The 19,783-nt window shown below is 43.0% G+C and overlaps 2 protein-coding genes across 2 annotated transcripts; one reads left to right on the forward strand and one right to left on the reverse strand.

Moving 5' to 3' along the window:
* Positions 1–1,255: 1,255 nt before the first annotated feature.
* LOC110729038 (two-component response regulator ARR22-like) lies at positions 1,256–1,914 on the reverse strand. Its single transcript, XM_021908739.1, has 2 exons — positions 1,711–1,914; positions 1,256–1,426 (listed from the first exon to the last, which is right to left on the reverse strand). The coding sequence occupies exons 1-2, from the start codon at positions 1,912–1,914 to the stop codon at positions 1,256–1,258; spliced, it is 375 nt and encodes a 124-aa protein (XP_021764431.1).
* A 1,737-nt stretch (positions 1,915–3,651) lies between these two features.
* Positions 3,652–5,934, forward strand: LOC110728961 (putative F-box/LRR-repeat protein At3g18150). Its single transcript, XM_021908636.1, has 2 exons — positions 3,652–3,824; positions 4,321–5,934. Exon 2 carries the CDS (start codon positions 4,332–4,334, stop codon positions 5,721–5,723), a length of 1,392 nt encoding a protein of 463 aa, XP_021764328.1. The 5' UTR covers positions 3,652–3,824; positions 4,321–4,331; the 3' UTR covers positions 5,724–5,934.
* Positions 5,935–19,783: the final 13,849 nt, after the last annotated feature.

Here is a 19,783-nt window from a genome sequence, read left to right on the forward strand (position 1 = left end):
GAGGAGATCCATCATGCCCTGTTCTTAGCATGTTGCAAAAGGAGGCAGCACCCTTCTGCTGACTAGCATGGTCAAGGAACCCTTGTTCAGATTGTTGTTCAGAAGACATGTCCTCCGAATTCCCTTCAGCCATTTCTTCATCCTGGGGACCATTGCCACCAAATACCAGTTGTGTGATTTTACGTTTAGGCTTTTTATTTGATCGATTAATTTGGTCCCTTTCTTCAGTCGAAGGAAGGACTCCATGGTTTTCCTTGGGGGTTTCTTGGAGAATTTTCCTAGAGAGCATTTTTTACTTTTTTATATTTGTAGTTATATTAAAACGTCAAATAATATTAATATAATCATAAAATAGTTTAAATGATTAATATTACCAATACTTATTTATAAAATTACGCTTTCATATTTCGATTATTGATTTTTTGGATTCGAATAAGGTCAATCCGATCCAATTCGAAAATTCAATTTTTTTAAAAAAAAAAATTCGATCTAATTAAAAGTTCGGATCTGATGATTCTGATCCAAATTAATGATTCATATTGGATTGGATTTCGGTTTTTATCCAAATAATGAACACCCCTACTCCCACTAACGGTTTCCATCTAAATATATATATTTTGTTTGTGATCCCCACTTTATTTTTTGATTTTTGTTTTTATCCACTTTCTACCTACAAATTTATGAAATTGACTCTAAATTGAATAACCAATTCTTGATTTATGGTCTTTCCAAAAAAAAAACCCTTAATTTATGGATTAACTAGGTTAGAACTTGTGCATTTATATTTTAAAAATAAATCGATATTATACATGAATATAAATAAGAATTACGTATATTTTGTAATTTTAAAACCTAATTTGAACCAAATTGATAAACTGTAATTCAAATTCCTAATCCCCTAATTTTTGTAAACCTGGTTATGATTTTAATTCTAAGCCTCTAAATTGATATAATATAATAAGAACCCAAACTCCTAATTTGATTCAGAACACTATACCCCAAATCAAAATCCCTAATTTCCCAACAAACTTGATAAGCCCAAAATCCATTGATATGAAGACTGACCTTGCTTTCTCAAATTGTAAAACTATGCATTTATGCAATACATATAGCCTTTTTAGATAAATTTTCATAATAGTAATGAAGTTATCATCAATTCACAAGATTTATTATAAACTTTTATTTCATTCCAAATTCCACGCTCTTACACTTGATATAAAATGCATGATATACAATCATGCAATACATTATTAGCTTAGTTTTCAAGGCGTCGAATAATGGCTATAAGTTTGGCCATATTCATAGGCTTATGGTAGAATTCATCTAACCCAGCACTAACAAACTCTTGAATCTTCACTTGAGAAGCAGTTGATGACATGCCTATGATCAAACTTTTCACACCCAAAGCGCGAATTTCCATTGTAGCCTGAAAACATGAAAAAAAAAAATAATAACTTAGTATGAAGGACCCTACTAAACCAGTATCTCTCACAGGTGAAACCGCTTCAGGTTTAGAGTGGGTGGAATTCACCTACTCTCAAGCAAATGTAATTGGTGGAGCTCGAACTCATGACCTTGAAATCACAAGGTAAGTTCACCCACCAACTCCACCAAACTTTTTTTGGTTCTTAATGATTGACTTAATGTGATAATATGTGTACTAATGCATGTAAAAATTTTGTATAGATACATATAGTAAATTTGATGTACCTGAAAGCCATCCATTATTGGCATTTCCATGTCCATTAGCACTAAGTCAAACTTGTAGCCCATTTGAAAATACTCCACAGCTTCTTGCCCATTTTTGGCTACTTCAATTTCAAAACCATTTCTAGTCAAATACTTGAGATTGATAGCTCTATTAGCAGAGTCATCATCAACTACCAATGCAATGTACTTCTTAGTAGTTGCCATAACTTTTCTTATTTAGTGAACTAGTTAATGTTGTTTTGAAATATTTTGTTACCTCAAAAAAACTCCTTATATAGCTGTATAGGTGCATTTGAAAGGAAAAAAGTTTGTATATCTTAATGGATTTGATTCATTAAGATATGTAGGAGTTACTCTATAAATGACAATCTTAATTAATATAAGGAAATCCACCCTGTTTTGCTTTTTGTCCAATTAAAATTTCAAGTGATTTTCAACAATGTTTAGTGGTGTCAACTGGAATGTTAATGGTTTTAAGTTATTATTGCATATCCGTTGTGATATAGTTTTAAGTTATTATTGCGTATCCGATGTGATATAGTTTTAATGGTTTTAAGTTATTATTGCGTATCCGATGTGATATAGTTTTAAGTATAATTGCGTATCCAACGTGATGCAGATAATAACAATACTATTGAATATTGATATAGTTTTGTGAAGGATATTTGTTGATCTCAATATAATTTAATATATCATGTGGATTGTTGAATTGTTCTACCTTTTCTTTTGTTGATAATAGGCTAGGGTCTCATTAATTTTGTCGAATTTGAATTATTTTTATCAAATAAAATTTATTTTTATTGATTACTTGTTCTCAAAAGTTACTGATTTTTAGTAAACTGAAATTATGTTTACTGAATTGAAATTATTTTCACTAAATTGAAATTATATTTATTGAATATATTATTTTAAGATGAACATGATAGGTTTTAAGTGTTTAGTGACTTTTTTACCATTGAAATTTATTGAAATTGGCCTCAACGTACACCCTATCTATATATATCTTGGGTGCACCCTGAAATTTGACTAATTACTTAGCGGCTAGGGTTTCTAGGGTGGGGGAAGGGCGACCGACAGGTTTTACGGCGAGTGAGAATGGTTTCTAGGGTTTTTCGGGGCTGAAGGAGGTTTTACAGGGTTGAGGGAGGTTTTTCGGAGGAGGGACTATACGAGGGACGGGGAGGGCCGGCGAATGGTGAGGGAGGTGCGGCGAGTGGTTTTCAGACTACTTTCAGGTGGTTGTGTGGTGGTGGGGTGGGACTGGTGGGCCTCATTCTCTTTATTTTTAAAACAAACCGCATAGAAAATTATATGTATTTTCATGCCATTTCTTGTTTTTCCCTTAATTCATTCCACTTCGATTACCCTGTGCAAACCAAACGACCTCTTGCAATTTCTTCTACTAAAACTACAATGTTAATCACCAATTTACCATTCTCTGCCTTTATATTCTACAAGTATATCAATTTACGCTATCAACGTGACAATTATAATCATGTAGATAAAGGCCTTGTTTGGCAAGTGGCTGTTGGCGGTCGTCTGTTGGCTGATTCACTTGGCTTGTTTGACCAGCTGGTATGTTTGGCTGTTTATAATGGCTTTTGAAATTGGCTGTTAAAGCTGGCTGTTTATAAAAGTGTGGTAAATTAATTGTTAGTAGTTGGCTGTTTATTAGATAATTTGTGGGCCAACGAGCCAAAAGCCAACAAAAAAGCTACTCAAAGCAGCTTTTTCATTTTGGCTTAAAAGCTAGCTTTTTCACTGGCTAAAAAGCCAATTACCAATAACATTTTTTAGCTGTTTGACCTCATAAAAAAGCCAAAAGCCAAAAGCTAACCAAAAAGCCATCAAATAGGCATTTACCAAACATGGCCAAAAAGTCCACTCCCTAGGTATGGTCATGTATGGAGGCGTATTCCCCATATTGGGCTTTGTACATAGTCACTTTTATCAGTAAAATTCAGTATGAACACTACTTAAGCGATCCGATCCCATTATTCCCATTTAAATTTGTTAATCAGTTAATCCGACTGTTAGGTTCAACGATTATTTCCCTCTTTCTTCGCTGTTGATTGCATATGCATTACTTCGCACTCAAATTCCTCTCTCATCAGGTAAATTTGCTCTTTGATTTTCGATTATTGTTTCCCTGATTTAATTTAAGTTATGATTTTTAATCTTCATGAAAGACTACATCTGTTGTTTTGAATGAATTTCTAATACAAATTGTACGATATTGATTGTGTTTAATTGAAATTTTTAGGGATAAGTAATTCCCCCCTAATTAGTTACCCTAATGAATAGATACTAGCTTCAAAAATGTGTATTTTTCTTGTAATTAACCTCGCTTGTTCGATTCTTACCATTAATTTTCATTAATATGAACTGGGTATTTGATTTTTATGGCTTTAAATTGCATAGATGAAAAGGGTGATATTATTGGAATTCAATTATGCTGTGGTTGTGAACATTTCTGTTATGTTTGGCAAAATTTCCCAATTGTTATAGTATTATAGGTTAATAATGCATAAAGAATTAGTGGGTATTACGTATACAAGTAATTTTGATTATAAGATAAGAAGATGTATTAATGTGTTAATGTAATTATAGGTGCAAAAGGAATGGATGAAAGGAAACAATTTAGATTGGATGACTTGTTAGACATGAAGTCTGATAGCATTTTGCTAGGTAGGATAAGTTTGCTGCCTGATGAACTTCTCCTACATATATTATCCTTTTTGCCATTGAAACAAGCTGTGAGTACTGGTGTTCTTTCAAAGAGGTGGAGGAATTTGTGGATGAAATCTCCTAGTTTGTCATTTGATGCCTATAACATGTTTGGCCGGGAGCTCAGTTATGTAGAGCAGCGTTTGAGAACGCGTCAGTTTGTTAGATTGGTGGATGGGGTTGTTAGCCAGTTGGTGTCACCTTCAATTTGCGTTTCTACCTTTGCAGGGCACTATGAACTATCTGAGGAAGTGGTATGTTACATTGATCGTTGGGTCTTGTTTGCCCTTAAGTGCAATTTGCAAAGCCTTAACCTACATTTCCGAAAGGGAAGTGCCATCGGTTCGTGGCTCTTTCCTCCCCAAGTGGCTAGTCCTCAAACCAATCTTTGTTGTCTAAGCCAGCTTCGTTTGGGCGGATGTGAAGTTGTTCCTGCTTTTAGCGGTTTCAAGAATCTTAAGTTGGTATCTTTGACCAATGTAATTGTTACAGACCAAGCTTTTGAGGATCTGGTGTCAAATTGTTTGCTTCTTGAGGACTTGTTTGTTTGCTCAGCTGTGAATCTGAGAAGTATAAGAATCCCGGAGTCATTGATCCGGTTGAAATTTTTGCACATATACCTTTGTCATGATTTAGTCAAACTGGAAGTTAATGCAGGAAATCTTGCATCTTTCACATATATTGGACCAAAATTAAAATTCTCCTTTGAAAATATCTCTAAGCTTAGGGTGCTGCGTCTGGGATGGATAGATGAGATTTTTAGCCAACTAATGAGTAAAAATCTATTGCTCCATACTTTAATCTTGGATCTTGATCTTTTCTTCGAGAAGTTTGATATGAATTATGAGATTTTGCCTGTACTGGCCAGTCTTAAGGTATTGATTATGTCAGTTGTTCGTCTAACTGGTGCTTTTACCGGGTTCACTAAATTGCTTAGAGCAGCCCCTTCTCTGTATAAGTTTGGGTTGCATTTAAAGGGCCCTGACTTCTATACTCCTGAATTGGAAAAGGGTTTAAGAATAGATTTTCGCCATGAACATCTTCGGGAGATTGAGCTCAGTGGCTTCTTGGGTAAAAAAGGGCATATTGAACTAGCTCTTTTGCTGATTGAATCAGCAGTTGCTTTGGAAAAAATGATTGTTGTTCCCGCTGGTAAAAGGTTGTACCTCAACAAATGGGAGTGCGACTTGCCAAAGCCAGATGAGCTTGATGCCATCCGAAAATGCACTGATCAGATTTCCAGTAAACTTCCAGCTGCAGCTAAGTTAGAAATCCGTGAATTTTGAGTAGCTTGCTACACCTGGCTGAACGTTTTGAACAACTTTCAACCATAAAAATGTATGTCACTTCATATGAGATCATTTGCATTCTTTCTTATATTCAATTTCTATAGTTTAATTTTTTTATTATACTTGTATGTATTTCGTATAGCAGCTAAATGGCTGCAATGTATTGCGCTGGAATAATTTTGAATAAGTATTGTACGTGTTGGGAGAATTGTGCAGTTGAATTTAGATATTGCAATACTGGCATTTTTTTTTCATTTTTGTTAGTAATACAGATAGTGCAGGTCTTGTATGATATACTAGTAATTATGTTTCTGTATTTGTATACTCTGTAATCTGTATCATTCATCAAAAAGTGTTTTCTCCGTACCTTGTTTATTACAGTTTCTATTTAAACTACTGTTGTTCTATGGTAAATTGATATTTTGGTACCTTGTGATTGTTGTGAGCTTGAGGCTAAAGGCTGAAGGCTGCAGGATTCGTATATTGAATCTAGTGTTGCTCTAGGAGATGGTATACGAGAGGTACTAACTACATGCAGTCTACTTATGAAACTGAAGCACTTCTGCAGTATTGGTTTATCGATTTCATCCTAATCATGTACAATTTGAATGATATACAGTATTGAAATAGAGGAGGGGAAGTGGAGTATAAAACTACGAAGTATGAAAGATGGCTTACTGTTGCAGTGTCAAATGTCAATGGAGGTGGCTACGGGTAAGTTCTTAGCCGGCTAGGCTACAACATTTGGTTTTAAGCTAGCCAATTTGTGAGAGGCTGATTAAACAATCTTGAAGCATAACCCACCCACCAGCAAAAGGCATGATGAAGCTGTTAGTTGTAGCTGTTCGATATATGATCATTTTTATTTATTTTTGGTGTTTAGAGAGCCACAAGGACATGTGATGATTGCACAAATGTACGGACTTTGATTAGTAAATCACTAATAGGTACCAGGTAAAGCTTGACCTAGTGTAAGGCTGTAACTAAAACTATCAATTTGGGTAAACGGGTAGGGTTTGGGTCGGGTAAGAGTGGGTCGGGTCAACTTAGGTCGGGTCAATTTAGATTAATTCCATAACATATGCGGGTCGGGTTTTGGGTTGGGTCATGCTTGAATCCGGTCACGTCGGGTCATACTTCTTATCGGGTTTGGGTCGGGTGAACAATAGGTCGGGTTTAATTAAGGTTAACGGATTAAGGTAATTCTCGGGTTCAAGTTAATAATTTGCTGGTTAGAATCAGGTTGGGTCATTCTCGGGTTTGAGTCGGTTTCGGTTCAAGTCAATAATTTGCGGATTATAATCAAATCGGGTCATTTTCAAGTCGGGTCATTCTCGGGTTTGAGTCAGGTTCGATTCAAGTCAATAACTTGCGAATTATAATCAGGTCATTCTCGGGTCCAAGTCGGGTTCGGTTCAAGTCAATAATTTGCGGGTTATAATGAAGTTAGGTCATTTCCAAGTCGGGTCATTCTCGGATTCAAGTCGGGTTATGTTCGGGGCCCGGTGTTGAAATACCTTGAGATTTTAGTGAATACATTTCGGGGTCATATGATGATGTTTGGAACCATATATGATCATTATATCTTGTCATAAAAGTTTGTGGTAGGCTTGATTTAATAAAATCGCTGCAAGTTGTAAACCGGTAAATTGGTCGTTTAAAGGCAAATTGGATGGTTCCACCCACCCAATTGAACTCCCGGAGGGTATTAGTGACCATGGTAAAAGTTTCGACAATGTTCGGGTCACGGTGTGGAAAAGCCTTGAGATTTTAGGGAATACATCTCGGGGTCATATAATGAACTTTGCCGTTTGGAACCATATATGATCATTATATGTTGTCATAAATGTTCATGGTAGGCTTGCGTTAATGAAATCGGTGCAAGTAGTAAACCGGTAATTGACCGTTTAAAGGAAAACTGGATGGTTCCACCAACCTAATTGAACTCTTTGAGGGTATTAGGGACCATGGTAAACATTTCAGGAATTTTTGTTTTCGGGCAAAAAAAGTCAAAAAATTCCAAAATTGAAGGCTAAGATCTACATTTTTGAAAATTTTTGTAGGTTTCGAGGCCCAGTGTCGAAAATCCTTTACATTTTAGTATCTCGGGGTCATATAATGCCGTTTGAACCATTAATGATCTTTATATGTTGTCATAAATGATCATGGTAGGCTTGATTTAATGAAATCGGTGCAAATTATAAACCGGTAAATTGGTCGTTTAAAGGCAAATTGGATAGTTCAACCCACCCAATTACTCCCGGAGGGTATTAGGAATCATGATAAAAATATTGGTAATTTTTATTTGCAGGCGAAAAAAAGTCAAAAAATTCAAAAATTGAAGACTTATATCCATGCTTTTTGAGAAATGTTTGGAGGTTTCGGGTCACGGAGTCGAAAAGCCTTGGGATTTTAGGGATTACATCTCGGGATCATATAATGATGTTTGGAACCATATATGATCATTATATGTTGTCATAAATGTTCGTGGTAGGCTTGAGTTAATGAAATTGTTGCAAGTTGTAAATCGAAAAATTGGCCGTTTAAAGACAAATTGGATGGTTTCTGTTTCGGGGTTTTCTGATGTCCTGCGGGAGAGTTACAATTCCGAGACTGGAACCGGACGCCTGTACCTGCAAAATAACGGAGACTCCTGAGAGCTCCGCCTCCAACGGTCAAGTTAGTACCTGATTAAGGAGTAATTAATACAGAAATTAAAGTAATGAGATCTCTCCAGGTGAGAGTGCTTGGTGTTGGTAATCTGCGTCGTTAGCGAGATTAGCCGGTTGTTAATAACTCTGTTCTTCTCTGCTTGATCTCTTGATTATTCGATTCTTTTCTGTTGTGTGATTAATGAGGATTAATCGAGTATTTATAGCCTTGAGAAGCGTGCAACTCTCTAGGTTTAAGGTAAACCTAGGGCTGACCGGGCCTCTAGACTGGACTGGGCCTTGATGGCCGGTTTTCCCATTTGGCATGGGCGGACACGTGGCGTGTCTTAAGTGGTCCGTAGAGGACGTATCTGTGACTGACACGTGGCAGGCTCCTGTTGGCCTTAGTGAAGGACACGTGGCGGAACCTGGTTGGTCCACTTGTCAGAAGGTGATTGGTGGATAAAAACCCCCTAATCATTTGCCCCTCACAGGTGGCACGTGACTGGTCACGGGTCGCCTGTGACAGGTGTCGCACGGTGACAGGCGACGGCCTGTTACAGGTGTCATCTTGCAAACGGCCGAGAGATTTTCCCGCCCACATTTTGAATTTGGAAGCGACCTTTCGCCTTCTCACTTTGCCTATAAAAGGAAGTGCTGACTTCGGTCATTTTCACATTTGAGAACTTTGCGAGAACATTCGGACCCCTGAACTTGCTCTGACATTTCGGACCTTTTCTGCCTACCGCCTGTTCTGACAAGCCGACTGACCCGAACTTTCAGGACTTCATCAACCGTCACTCGTTCAGGTAACTTAGTTCTCTTACTCTTAATTTTCTTTTTATTTTTTGAAATGGCACCATGGAAGCACACGACACGCCCTAAGTTAGTGATCAGCCGGTCACCGGGGACGGCTGAATCTAGGACTAGGAGTGCCGCCTGCCCTTTTCTGGACCCATCTTTGCCCTTTATACAAAGTCCGACTGTATCTGTGTCTATGCAGAACGTGATGGCCAGAACAAAAAAGACTGCTATGATATCAAACTCAGACGGCTCCTCCCAAAGGGTGCTCCTTAGTGAAACATCTGACCAGGCGCCAGATGTAGAACGAGGCGACTGTCAAGCCGACAGTTCTGAGAGAGGGGCCAAGGTGTTCCCTTCCCATCTTACCGTGGACATGTCTAATTTTCCTTCTGCTCCTTCTAAGGGAGAGGAGGCGGGCCCCTCTAGGAAAGGGGAGGAGTCGTCTTCCTCGGACTCGTCAGAGGATGAGTCTGAGTCCAGTTCTTCTGGCCACAGTTCTCCTGGCTCAGAAGAAAAACATAGCCGCCTACAAGAGGCGAGACGTTCTCATGCAGTTGAGAAGGGGGACAATTGGGCGGAGCCGTCCGCCTCTTACAGAGAGGAAAACGCCCCCTACTACTGCAGGGTACCCCGGGGCTGGATCGCCACCATGCAAGACAACGTGGCGAGCTTTATTGCTAACCACAAAATGGGCCCGGAGTTTTTACTGTTTGTGCCGGATCCAGAAGATACTGTCGTCTGGCCGGCTGGTACCAGCTATGGTGACGGCTGCTTTGGCTGCTATGTGGCGGCCATCAAAGCTGGACTACGCTTCCCATTACATCCGGCTGTTCAGCGGATTTTAGATGGGTATGATCTGGGGTTATGGCAGTTAGCCCCCAACTCTTGGGTAAACGTACTCGGCTATGTGGCCGGGTGCGAACTGAACGGGGTGGAGCCAAGCTTTGAGGCTTTCGCCCATATGAACTATCTCAGCCGGACCCCTAAGTCGGGAGGTACCGACTGGTATCAATTAACAAGCCATAGGGGTTACCTCATGACTAGAGGTAAGGCAAACAAATGGAAGGATTGGCGGAACACCTTCCTTATTATCGAGGGTTCAGACACGGAGCTGAACAAACGCTTTAACAAGTGGAATAGGGATCCGCCTCTTCTCGCAGGCGGCCGCAGCATGCCGCCTGTTCCCCCAAAGGCTAAAAAAGAGATCCTAGACAAAGGACTCTTCAAAGTAGAGACTAGGGTGAACTCTACTTCAGGGGTACGAGAGCAAGTACCCCTAAACTGCGTCCCGAGCTTCAAGTGGCTCTATGACGAGTACTTTTTGGCCGCCTGTGGCCTCGGCAGTCGGTGCTCTAGAGGTAGCCGGCCTGACGAATACTCTGTTTTTTCACGCCTTGTTTACTTGGGATTTTTACTAACTTTGCTGCTTATTTCTTGCAGCTGACGCCATGAGTAAAATAACAGCATCTAAGACTGCGGCAGCCATGCTGCGGGTCTCGCTAATGAAGCAGTCGTATGCCGACTCCCCCAACAAGGAGGCACCCTTGGTAAGCTTTGAAAACTCTTCCCCTTTTAGTTGTCTTATGCATATACTAACTCTTTTTGTTTTCAGTCTGGCACTCCAAGGGCTTCTTCCTCGCAACAGCCGGACCCCAAGGCCCGGAGGACGACTGTTGCAAGCTCTCCTGGGTCTTCCAGGAAAACAGTGGCGGCTGAGAAGCAGCCGGCCACTTCTTCAAAAACCCAGGCGGGGCCGCCTAGATGTATGGACACTCAATTGTAAAGCTTACCCTCGCTTCCTTCTTGATTAGGTCTAACTTGTTTTATCCTTTTACTTAATGCAGCCGGCCCCCAGGGACTTGACTTGGTTGAGGTAGCCAAGTCAATGGTTAAAGTAGTTCCTCCATCTGACAGGGAGGCGGTCAGGGGTGCCGGCACCCTTGACCTTGATGGAATTTCAGGGGTCCTTGCTGAGGTATACTTAGTACATTTTTGAGCTTTTGAGTTCTAGGACGCCTGTTAACTTTTTATCTGGAAACTGACGCCTGTTTTTCTTTGTACTTAGGCCCTGCTCCGAGTCAACAGCCTTCGCAAGCCGATTGATCGGAAAAACAAAGAGGTAAAGGCCGCAAAGGCTATGGCCGCCTCCAGCTGTGATAAGGCAATGTTTCAAATTGCCCAAAATGAAGTACTGACCATTGATCTTCTTTATTATCAGGCGCAGGCGACCGCCGGCTCAGCTAGAGGCGGCCCAAAAGAAGGTTGACGAGCTGGAGGGGACCGTCACTAACCTTAAAGCCGAGCTGAAACCTCTTCGCCAAAAAATGCATTCTTACGAAGCCATGGAGAAATCTTTGGCCAACGTAAAGGAGCGCCTGGTGAACCAAGAGAAGAGTCTTACCCAAGAGCTCTCGGATAAGGCCGAGCAAGAGAAACAAGAGCTCGTCCGGGAGATGGTGGAAGACTCCGCTCAAATCCAACGCATGACCTGGGAACGACTGTTCCCCAGTGCCGACTTTGCCTCATGGGAAAGAACGTACCGCCAGTGTTCGGAAATATATAATCAACAGATCCTGGCGGCTGCTGAAGAAGAGGCGTTGGAAGGTGCGTTGGAGGAGGAAGAGCCGGTTGTGGCGCTTGTGCCACTTGGGGGTAAGGCATCAAAAGATGGTGCAGCTAAGGCCGAGTCCAGCAAGAAGAGTGCTGACCAGGCGGCTGCTGCTGATACTGAACTGCCCCCTTCTTAAGCTTTTAAGTATTTTTTCTTTTCACGGCCTGCGTGCCGTTTGCTTTGTAATTACCCGGCCAGGGGGCCGGGGTTTTGAATATTCTGCTGGTCTTTAATGGCCGGCTCATTTTTAATCAAATTTTTGTTTTGGTTCAAATTTGTCTAAGTACTTTTAATTTGTTCACTAGACCGACTGTTGTGTATGGCCGAACGTTAAGACAGGTACAAATAGTAAGTATGCCGCCTATGCCCCTGGACGACTGGTTGTCTGTTTCCAGGATAGATGATCAGTCGGCCATTTAATCAATCGGTATTCGAACTCTTTATTCAATTTGACCAAGTAAATAGAATTACCTAGTAGCCAAGGAATTAAGTAGGAAAACAAGCGGCGGGTACCGGTTGTTTCCCTTTATTGCCAATGTTGGCTTTTAACTCGTTATTTGTTAACCTAGCAAGAGTATTGGTTGAGAGCCTTTGTTTATTAAAAACAAGTGGACGACTCATACCTTTTAGGCTCCATACTAAGTTTGAGTGACTATTAAGTTAACATAGGAGTTACTTAGTCTTCGTCACAATCTTGATTGAGTAGTAGAGGTATCAGGCGGCGTAGGCCGGCTAGACCCCTTGATTCACCAATGTTTGCTGGCTAATATCTCAATAGGTTATCCAGTAGGAATAGGGGTTCGAGTTCCCTTGTTTGTTTAAAACAGGCGGACGACTCAAACTTTTAGATTCCATACCCAATTTGAAGGAGTGACTATGAGTTAACTTTGGAGTTACTCAGTCGCCGTCACTTTTGTTTGAGAAGTAGAGGTACCAGGCGGCATAGGCCGGCTAGACCCCTTGATTCGCCAATGTTTGTTGGCTATTAACTCAATAGGTACCCCCTGCATTTATCCCAAGTAATACAGGCGGTCATCTGACTCAGACGTCAACTGCTACCACTGGTTTGGTTAGTGATAGAGTTATCCTTGTCTCAAAAACGGCTACGTGGTTGCCCTTGGGGACAGTCGTATAGGTGCCGTGTAATTAGTTTATAGAACAATGTTCCACCCAAAAGGGAGCTGCTCTCTGCGACGAATTTCATCCGGATGGATGCCGTCGGACGCCTGCTATGATGTTGGGACAGGTCGAATTAGTTTTGTAGATTTGATCAGTTGGCTTGGCGCCTGGTCTGATCATTCGGCCGGTGGCCTTGGTAAGTTCTTGGTGAACGTAGGTGCTAAGTAAAAGAAGGGTAGCCGCCTGTTAGGCACAGGATCGGCCAGGCCCTAATCTTTTTAGCTAAGTATTGTGAGTAAAATACTCAATGGAGAGTAGCCGACTGTAAAGGAACAGACGGCATGCCCCTCTGAAGATAGAGTGAAAAACTCAATGGAGAGTAGCCGACTGTAAAGGTACAGACGGCATGCCCCTCATAATACAAAATTGAATAGTAAGTGCAAACTTTATTAAGTAGCTCTTTACTTTACATCATTCAGAAGAAATATTTTTTAAGGTTATCTACATTCCAAGTTCGAGGCAACGGTTGTCCGTCTGGTGTTTCCAGACGGTAGGTACCGTCCCTGACTTCCTCATAGATTCGGTAGGGTCCTTCCCAGTTGGGAGTTAGTTTGCCAGACTCATTAGCCCTACCAACTGCTTCCATTTTTCTAAGTACAAAGTCCCCTACTTTGAGTGGACGCCTGTGTACTTTTTTGTTGTATGATCTAGTCATTCTCAGGCGATAGATCTCATGGCGCAAAACAGCATTGCCCCTCTTTTCAGGAAGTGAGTCTAATGCCAGGCGCATAGCTTCCCAGTTTGCCTCTTCGTCATATAGCATTACTCGAAGAGTCAGCTCGTAGTGTTCTATTGGAAGGACAGCTTCTGCACCGTAAGTTAGGAGGAATGGAGTTTCTCCAGTCGCCCCTTTTTCAGTCGTCCTAATGGCCCAGAGAACATGTGGTAGTTCATCTGCCCATAGGCCGCCTGCTCGTTCAATCTTTTTCTTGAGACCGTCTGAGATGATTTTATTAAAGGCTTCTACCTGGCCGTTTGCTTGTGGACGGCCGACAGATGCAAAGTAATGTGCAATTCCTTGGTCTCCCAACCAGCCTTTGAGAACAGGTGTCTCAAATTGGGGACCATTATCAAAAACCATAGACATGGGAACCCCGAACCGAGTGATGACGTTTTTCCAAATGAATGAAATTACATCTTTCGTCTTGATTCCCTTTACAGCCTCCGCCTCTACCCATTTAGTGAAGTAGTCAACGGCAACAAGTATATACCTTCTGCCGCCTGTAGCAGGCGTATATGGACCCAGAATGTCCATGCCCCACTTAGCAAACGGCAGTGGGCTGTGAATGGTAGTGAGGTCAGTAGCCGGACGGTGAATTAATTTACCAAACCTTTGGCACTTGTCACATTTTTTCACCATCTCCATTGCATCCGCTTCCAAAGTAGGCCAAAAGTAGCCCTGCCGTCTTGCCCTTTGAGCAAGCATCCTACCACCTATATGGGAAGCACAGAAACCAGAGTGAAGATCATCTAGTATCTCTCGTCCCTTTTCAGGCGTAACACACTTTAAGAAGGGTTGAAGGTACCCCCTCTTGTGAAGTTCTCCCTGTATCATTTCAAAACAGGAGGCTCGTTTTTTCAGTGCTGCCGCCTGTTGAGGATCATCCGGCAGTGTACCGTTTGTCAGATATGCCCTGATTGAATCCATCCAGGTTGAGCTTCTGTCTAGGATTCCAATAGGATTTTCCTCGATGCTTCTCTTCTCCATTACTTCCCAAAAAACAGTTCGAGGAGTATCGGAGGAGGCGGATGATGCTAATTTCGAAAGTGCATCTGCCTGGTTGTTTTCTGATCTCGGCACCTGGATCAGATGGAAATCCTCAAGGGAGCCGACTGCTTGTCGGACCGCCTGTAAATACTTGATCATGGCCGGATGTGTTGCTTCGTATTCGCCGTTGTACTGACTCACTATCAATTGTGAATCAGAACAGGCGTCTATTTTTCTTGCCCCTGCCGCCTTACACATGCGGATCCCAGCTAGTAAAGCTTCATATTCTGCCTCATTGTTTGAAGCCTGAAAACCGAAGCGTAGAGCATACTCGAACTTGTCGCCCTCTGGAGATTGACATACGACGCCTGCTCCACAACCATTTGAAGTAGAGCTTCCGTCCACATATACCTTCCAGACTTGGTCTGGAACTTGAGAGTCAGGAGGACGAGTCATCTCTACAATAAAGTCAGCAAAGGCTTGCCCCTTCACTGCTTTTCTAGGCTCGAAGGTAACTTCGAGGCTCTGTATTTCTATGGCCCATTTGATCATTCGTCCTGACGACTCCATGATGGTAAGGGGCCGCTTGATTGGTTGGTCGGTATACACAACGACTGCATGTGCCAAAAAGTAGGGCTTCAATTTTTTAACAGCCATGAAGAGTGCAAGACCAAATTTCTCCACTAGGGGATACCTCAACTCGGCATTTTTCAGTACGTGACTGACAAAGTAGACCGGGAGTTGACAGCCGTCCCTTTCAGCAAGGAGCACAGCGCTTAACGCATGATCAGAGACGGCCAGGTACATGTAGAGATTTTCTTTGGGCAAAGGACTGACCAGCCTTGGCAAGGAATGCAAGTGAACCTTTAATTTCTGGAAGGCGGCCTCAGCATCCGGCCCCCATTCAAACCTTGCCTTTTTCTTAATTGCCTGGAAAAAGTATAGGCATTTGTCGCCTGATCGGCTTAGGAATCTCCCCAAGGCCGCCAGACAACCTGTTAACTTCTGAACCTCTCGGACGGTACGAGGCGACTGCATGTCAATGACCGCCTGTACCTTCTCAGGGTTCGCCTCTATTCCTCTCTGGTTGATAAGGAATCCGAGAAATTTCCCAGACTCAACTCCAAATACACATTTCTTGGGATTGAGCATGACATGGTGCCGCCTGAGTGTGGCGAAAGTTTCTCGGAGGTCCGTCAGATGATCTTTCTGAAGTTTAGTCTTGACAATCATATCATCAATATATGCCTCGACGTTTCTCCCAATCTGATCAAAGAACACTGTATTTATCATTCGTTGGAAGGTAGCCGGGGCATTCTTAAGACCAAACGGCATGACCGTGTAACAGTATAATCCCTGATCTGTGACGAAGGCCGTCTTCTCCTGATCCTTCTTCCATAAAGGAATTTGATGAAAACCAGAATAGGCGTCCATAAAACTCATCAAGGCATGGCCGGCTGTTGAGTCGACCAGGTTATCAATTTTAGGCAGAGGGTAACTGTCTTTGGGGCACGCCTTGTTCAAGTCTGTGTAGTCTACACACATTCGCCAGGTGCCATTCGGCTTTTTAACAAGCACCACATTTGCAACCCAATCTGGGAAGTAACATTGCCGAATGAACCCTGCATCAAGTATTTTTTTGACTTCGGCGGCTGCCGCCTGACTTCTTTCTTCACCATGGTTCCGCTTCTTTTGCCGTACCGGCTTCTTTTTCGGATCCACAGCGAGTTTATGTACTGCCAGATCAGGACTAATGCCTGGCATTTCATGGACTTCAAATGCAAAGATGTCCTTGTATTCTTTCAACAGGTTGTGAAAGTCATCACCAAGGCTTCTCAGAGCAGTCGTCCCAACTTTGACTGTTCGGTCAGAACGAGAGTCGTCTAATATCAGGTCCGCATGCTCACCAGCCGGCTGAGGGCGGAACTCATCCGGCCGGTCCTCTGCCAATGATTGCTATTTTCTTGCTTTTCTTGCGGACTCTGTCTGGGGCGCCTTTCTCTTTTTGTCGCCTGTTTCTTGAACAGGCGCACTCTCCTTGACGTTGTCAAGGTCTGTTTTTTCTCCACTTGACCCAGTGGCCATAACAGTGGGCTTGACATCCGAGAGATAGCACTCTCGGGCCATCCTCTGATCTCCCCTTAGGGAGCCGACTGTTCCATTATCCCTTTCAAACTTAAGCAGCATAAGTGACGGGATTATAACAGCCTTGGAATTATTCAGGGTTGGTCGACCCAGAATCATGTTGTAGGCCGAGAGTTCCTCTACTACTAGGAATCGGACTACCATGTGTCGTCCTTCCCCTTTTTCGCCCAGGCGAATGGGTAAATCTACTCGTCCCAGTGGGTGGACGACTCCTCCTCCAAAACCTATTAAAGGGTGGGTGGCCGGATGTATGCAGTCCGTCTGATATTTCAGTTTTGACAGACATGTGATGCTGATGAGATCTGAGGAGCTCCCGGTATCTATAAGAATTCGGCCAACTCTCTGGTTGGCCACTTTACATTCAATAACGAGAGAGTCGTCATGCGGCCCCCTTATTCCTCCTAGATCCTCTTCAGTGATGACAATCTCAGGAAATGTATATTTGGGCGGCTGTTCTTGGTGAACGGAATTTACATCTAACCGCCTTATATTATCTTTGTTGCCCCTAATAGTGGGGCCGCCTCCTGAGAAGCCGCCTGCAATGGTGTAGACGACTGCATCATCTGTATCGGAACTGTCGGCCTGTTGATTCTTTTTGGCCGACTGCTTTTTTGAGGAAGTGTTCCCCGTAGATTTCTTGACATAAGTGTCAAGATCACCTTGATCAGCCAAGCGGTCTAGGTACCGCATGAGACTGATGCAGTCATTGGTGTGATGCCCAACGTCATCATGATAAGCACATATTTTGTCTTGGTTCCGGTTGCTCACAGAACCCTTCATGGGGAGCGGCTTCTCAATTGAGAGCCGTCCCTTTATTTCTTTTAGGATAAACTGGTTATCCTTGTTAAACACATACTTCGGGGAGTATGGTTTGAATTCTTTTTTCTTTTTCTGAGTCGGCTGTTTAGAGGAATCAGCCGCCCAGACCTCTTTTCTTTTCTCATCTTTGTTGGACGACTGTTTCTGTCGTCCCTCTCTTTTGTCGAACCTCTTCCCGTCCGACTGTTTCATCGTACACAGATCAGTTGCCTGTATATAGGCTTCTGCTTCAATCAAGGCTTCTTGAAGAGTCGCCACCCTTTTTCGAACTAAATCAAATTTGAAGGTAGACCCGTCTTTGAGACCTCTAAAAAAGTCAGTATAAGCTACCTCATCCGGTAACCCTTGAATCTGTATTCTCATCAGGTTGAACCGCCTGATGTAGGAACGAAGCCCCTCCTTTTCACCCTGCTGAATTGTTCCCAAATCAAGGGTCGTTTTCTTCGCAGGGATGTTCATAGCGAAGTTGGAGGCAAATAAGTAAGCAAGCGTCCTGAAGTTGTTTACACAACCAGTCGGCAGGTTGCCGAACCATTACTGTGCGATTCCCTTGAGAGTCGCTGGGAAACACTTGCACCAGGTGGGATCATCCAACCCTTGAAGGTACATCAGGTTGGTGAATGCCATCAGATGGTCTTCTGGGTTAGTAGTGCCGTCATAGGCGCCTACTAGAACATTTTTTACTTTGGCCGGCTGAGCGGCTTCAGTAATTTCCTTGGAGAAGGCCGACGGCTGTTCACCAAGTCTAAGTAGCCGTAGCTGCCAGTCCATAGGTTGGACGTTTTTTGCTGCAGGTCCACCAAATGGAGGTGGCTGCATAAAATACTGTTGTTGCGGCACAAATGGTAAGTTTGGTACCGCCTGGGCACTATGAAAGCCGGACTGACGGGAGGTGCCGCCTGACTGACTCTCATGGTACGACTGAGTATGCCTCATCGAGGCATTTCGCAAACTGTCCTGAAAATTTGAAGTAGAAGCCGACTCTGATAATCGGTCATTCTTCTTCTGCTCTAGCAGGTGCCGAGCATCTGTGAACGTTTTCTTTGACCCGTCCGCCTGAATATGACGAACCGGTTTCCTATTTCCCGTAGGATAACGGAGTTTTGTGAAATCAAGAGCAGATGGCTCCCGCTTCTTGGATTTAGGATGGGGAGTCGCCTCTCGCCCTTGAACTGGCTTCCTCTTCAGTGAAGTGGAAGGTTTCTTGGCCGACTGCTCTTTGACTGAAGCAGGCGGTTTTTTGTTGATCAACTCTTGGATCTCTCCCTTGAAGTCCCTCATGAAGGTCATGAGTTCGTTCCTTGTGATGGGAGCAGACCCATCAGTCGGCTGTTTCCGAGCAAGCGGTGCGCCTGCTGGCTCGCTTCCTGTTTGAAGATACTCCCGTTCCCTCATTTCGGTATGACGGGTACGTCGGGCCCTTAGGGTCCCGTCTGGAGCTGTATGAGTTTCAACTTCAAATTCACTTTCGGTATCATGGTCCGACTGAACTTGAGGGTCGTCTAGGGGACGCCTCTCTTCTGGAGTTGGTACAGACTTGGATGCCATCTCTGAAGTACTCTCCCCACAGACGGCGCCAAATGTTTCGGGGTTTTCTGATGTCCTGCGGGAGAGTTACAATTCCGAGACTGGAACCGGACGCCTGTACCTGCAAAATAACGGAGACTCCTGAGAGCTCCGCCTCCAACGGTCAAGTTAGTACCTGATTAAGGAGTAATTAATACAGAAATTAAAGTAATGAGATCTCTCCAGGTGAGAGTGTTTGGTGTTGGTAATCTGCGTCGTTAGCGAGATTAGCCGGTTGTTAATAACTCTGTTCTTCTCTGCTTGATCTCTTGATTATTCGATTCTTTTCTGTTGTGTGATTAATGAGGATTAATCGAGTATTTATAGCCTTGAGAAGCGTGCAACTCTCTAGGTTTAAGGTAAACCTAGGGCTGACCGGGCCTCTAGACTGGACTGGGCCTTGATGGCCGGTTTTCCCATTTGGCATGGGCGGACACGTGGCGTGTCTTAAGTGGTCCGTAGAGGACGTATCTGTGACTGACACGTGGCAGGCTCCTGTTGGCCTTAGTGAAGGACACGTGGCGGAACCTGGTTGGTCCACTTGTCAGAAGGTGATTGGTGGATAAAAACCCCC

The sequence above is a fragment of the Chenopodium quinoa genome, unplaced genomic scaffold (genome assembly GCF_001683475.1).
Source record: "Chenopodium quinoa cultivar QQ74 unplaced genomic scaffold, ASM168347v1, whole genome shotgun sequence".
In the NCBI taxonomy this organism is placed as follows: domain Eukaryota; kingdom Viridiplantae; phylum Streptophyta; class Magnoliopsida; order Caryophyllales; family Amaranthaceae; genus Chenopodium; species Chenopodium quinoa.

Excerpts from the sequence above, each read along its gene's own strand:
- LOC110729038 (XM_021908739.1), bottom strand. The coding sequence starts at position 1,914 with ATGGCAACTACTAAGAAGTACATTGCATTGGTAGTTGATGATGACTCT. Across the intron at positions 1,427-1,710 it reads CAATAATGGATGGCTTTCAG|GCTACAATGGAAATTCGCGC; the intron begins GTACATCAAATT and ends TCATGTTTTCAG.
- LOC110728961 (XM_021908636.1), top strand. The coding sequence starts at position 4,332 with ATGGATGAAAGGAAACAATTTAGATTGGATGACTTGTTAGACATGAAG.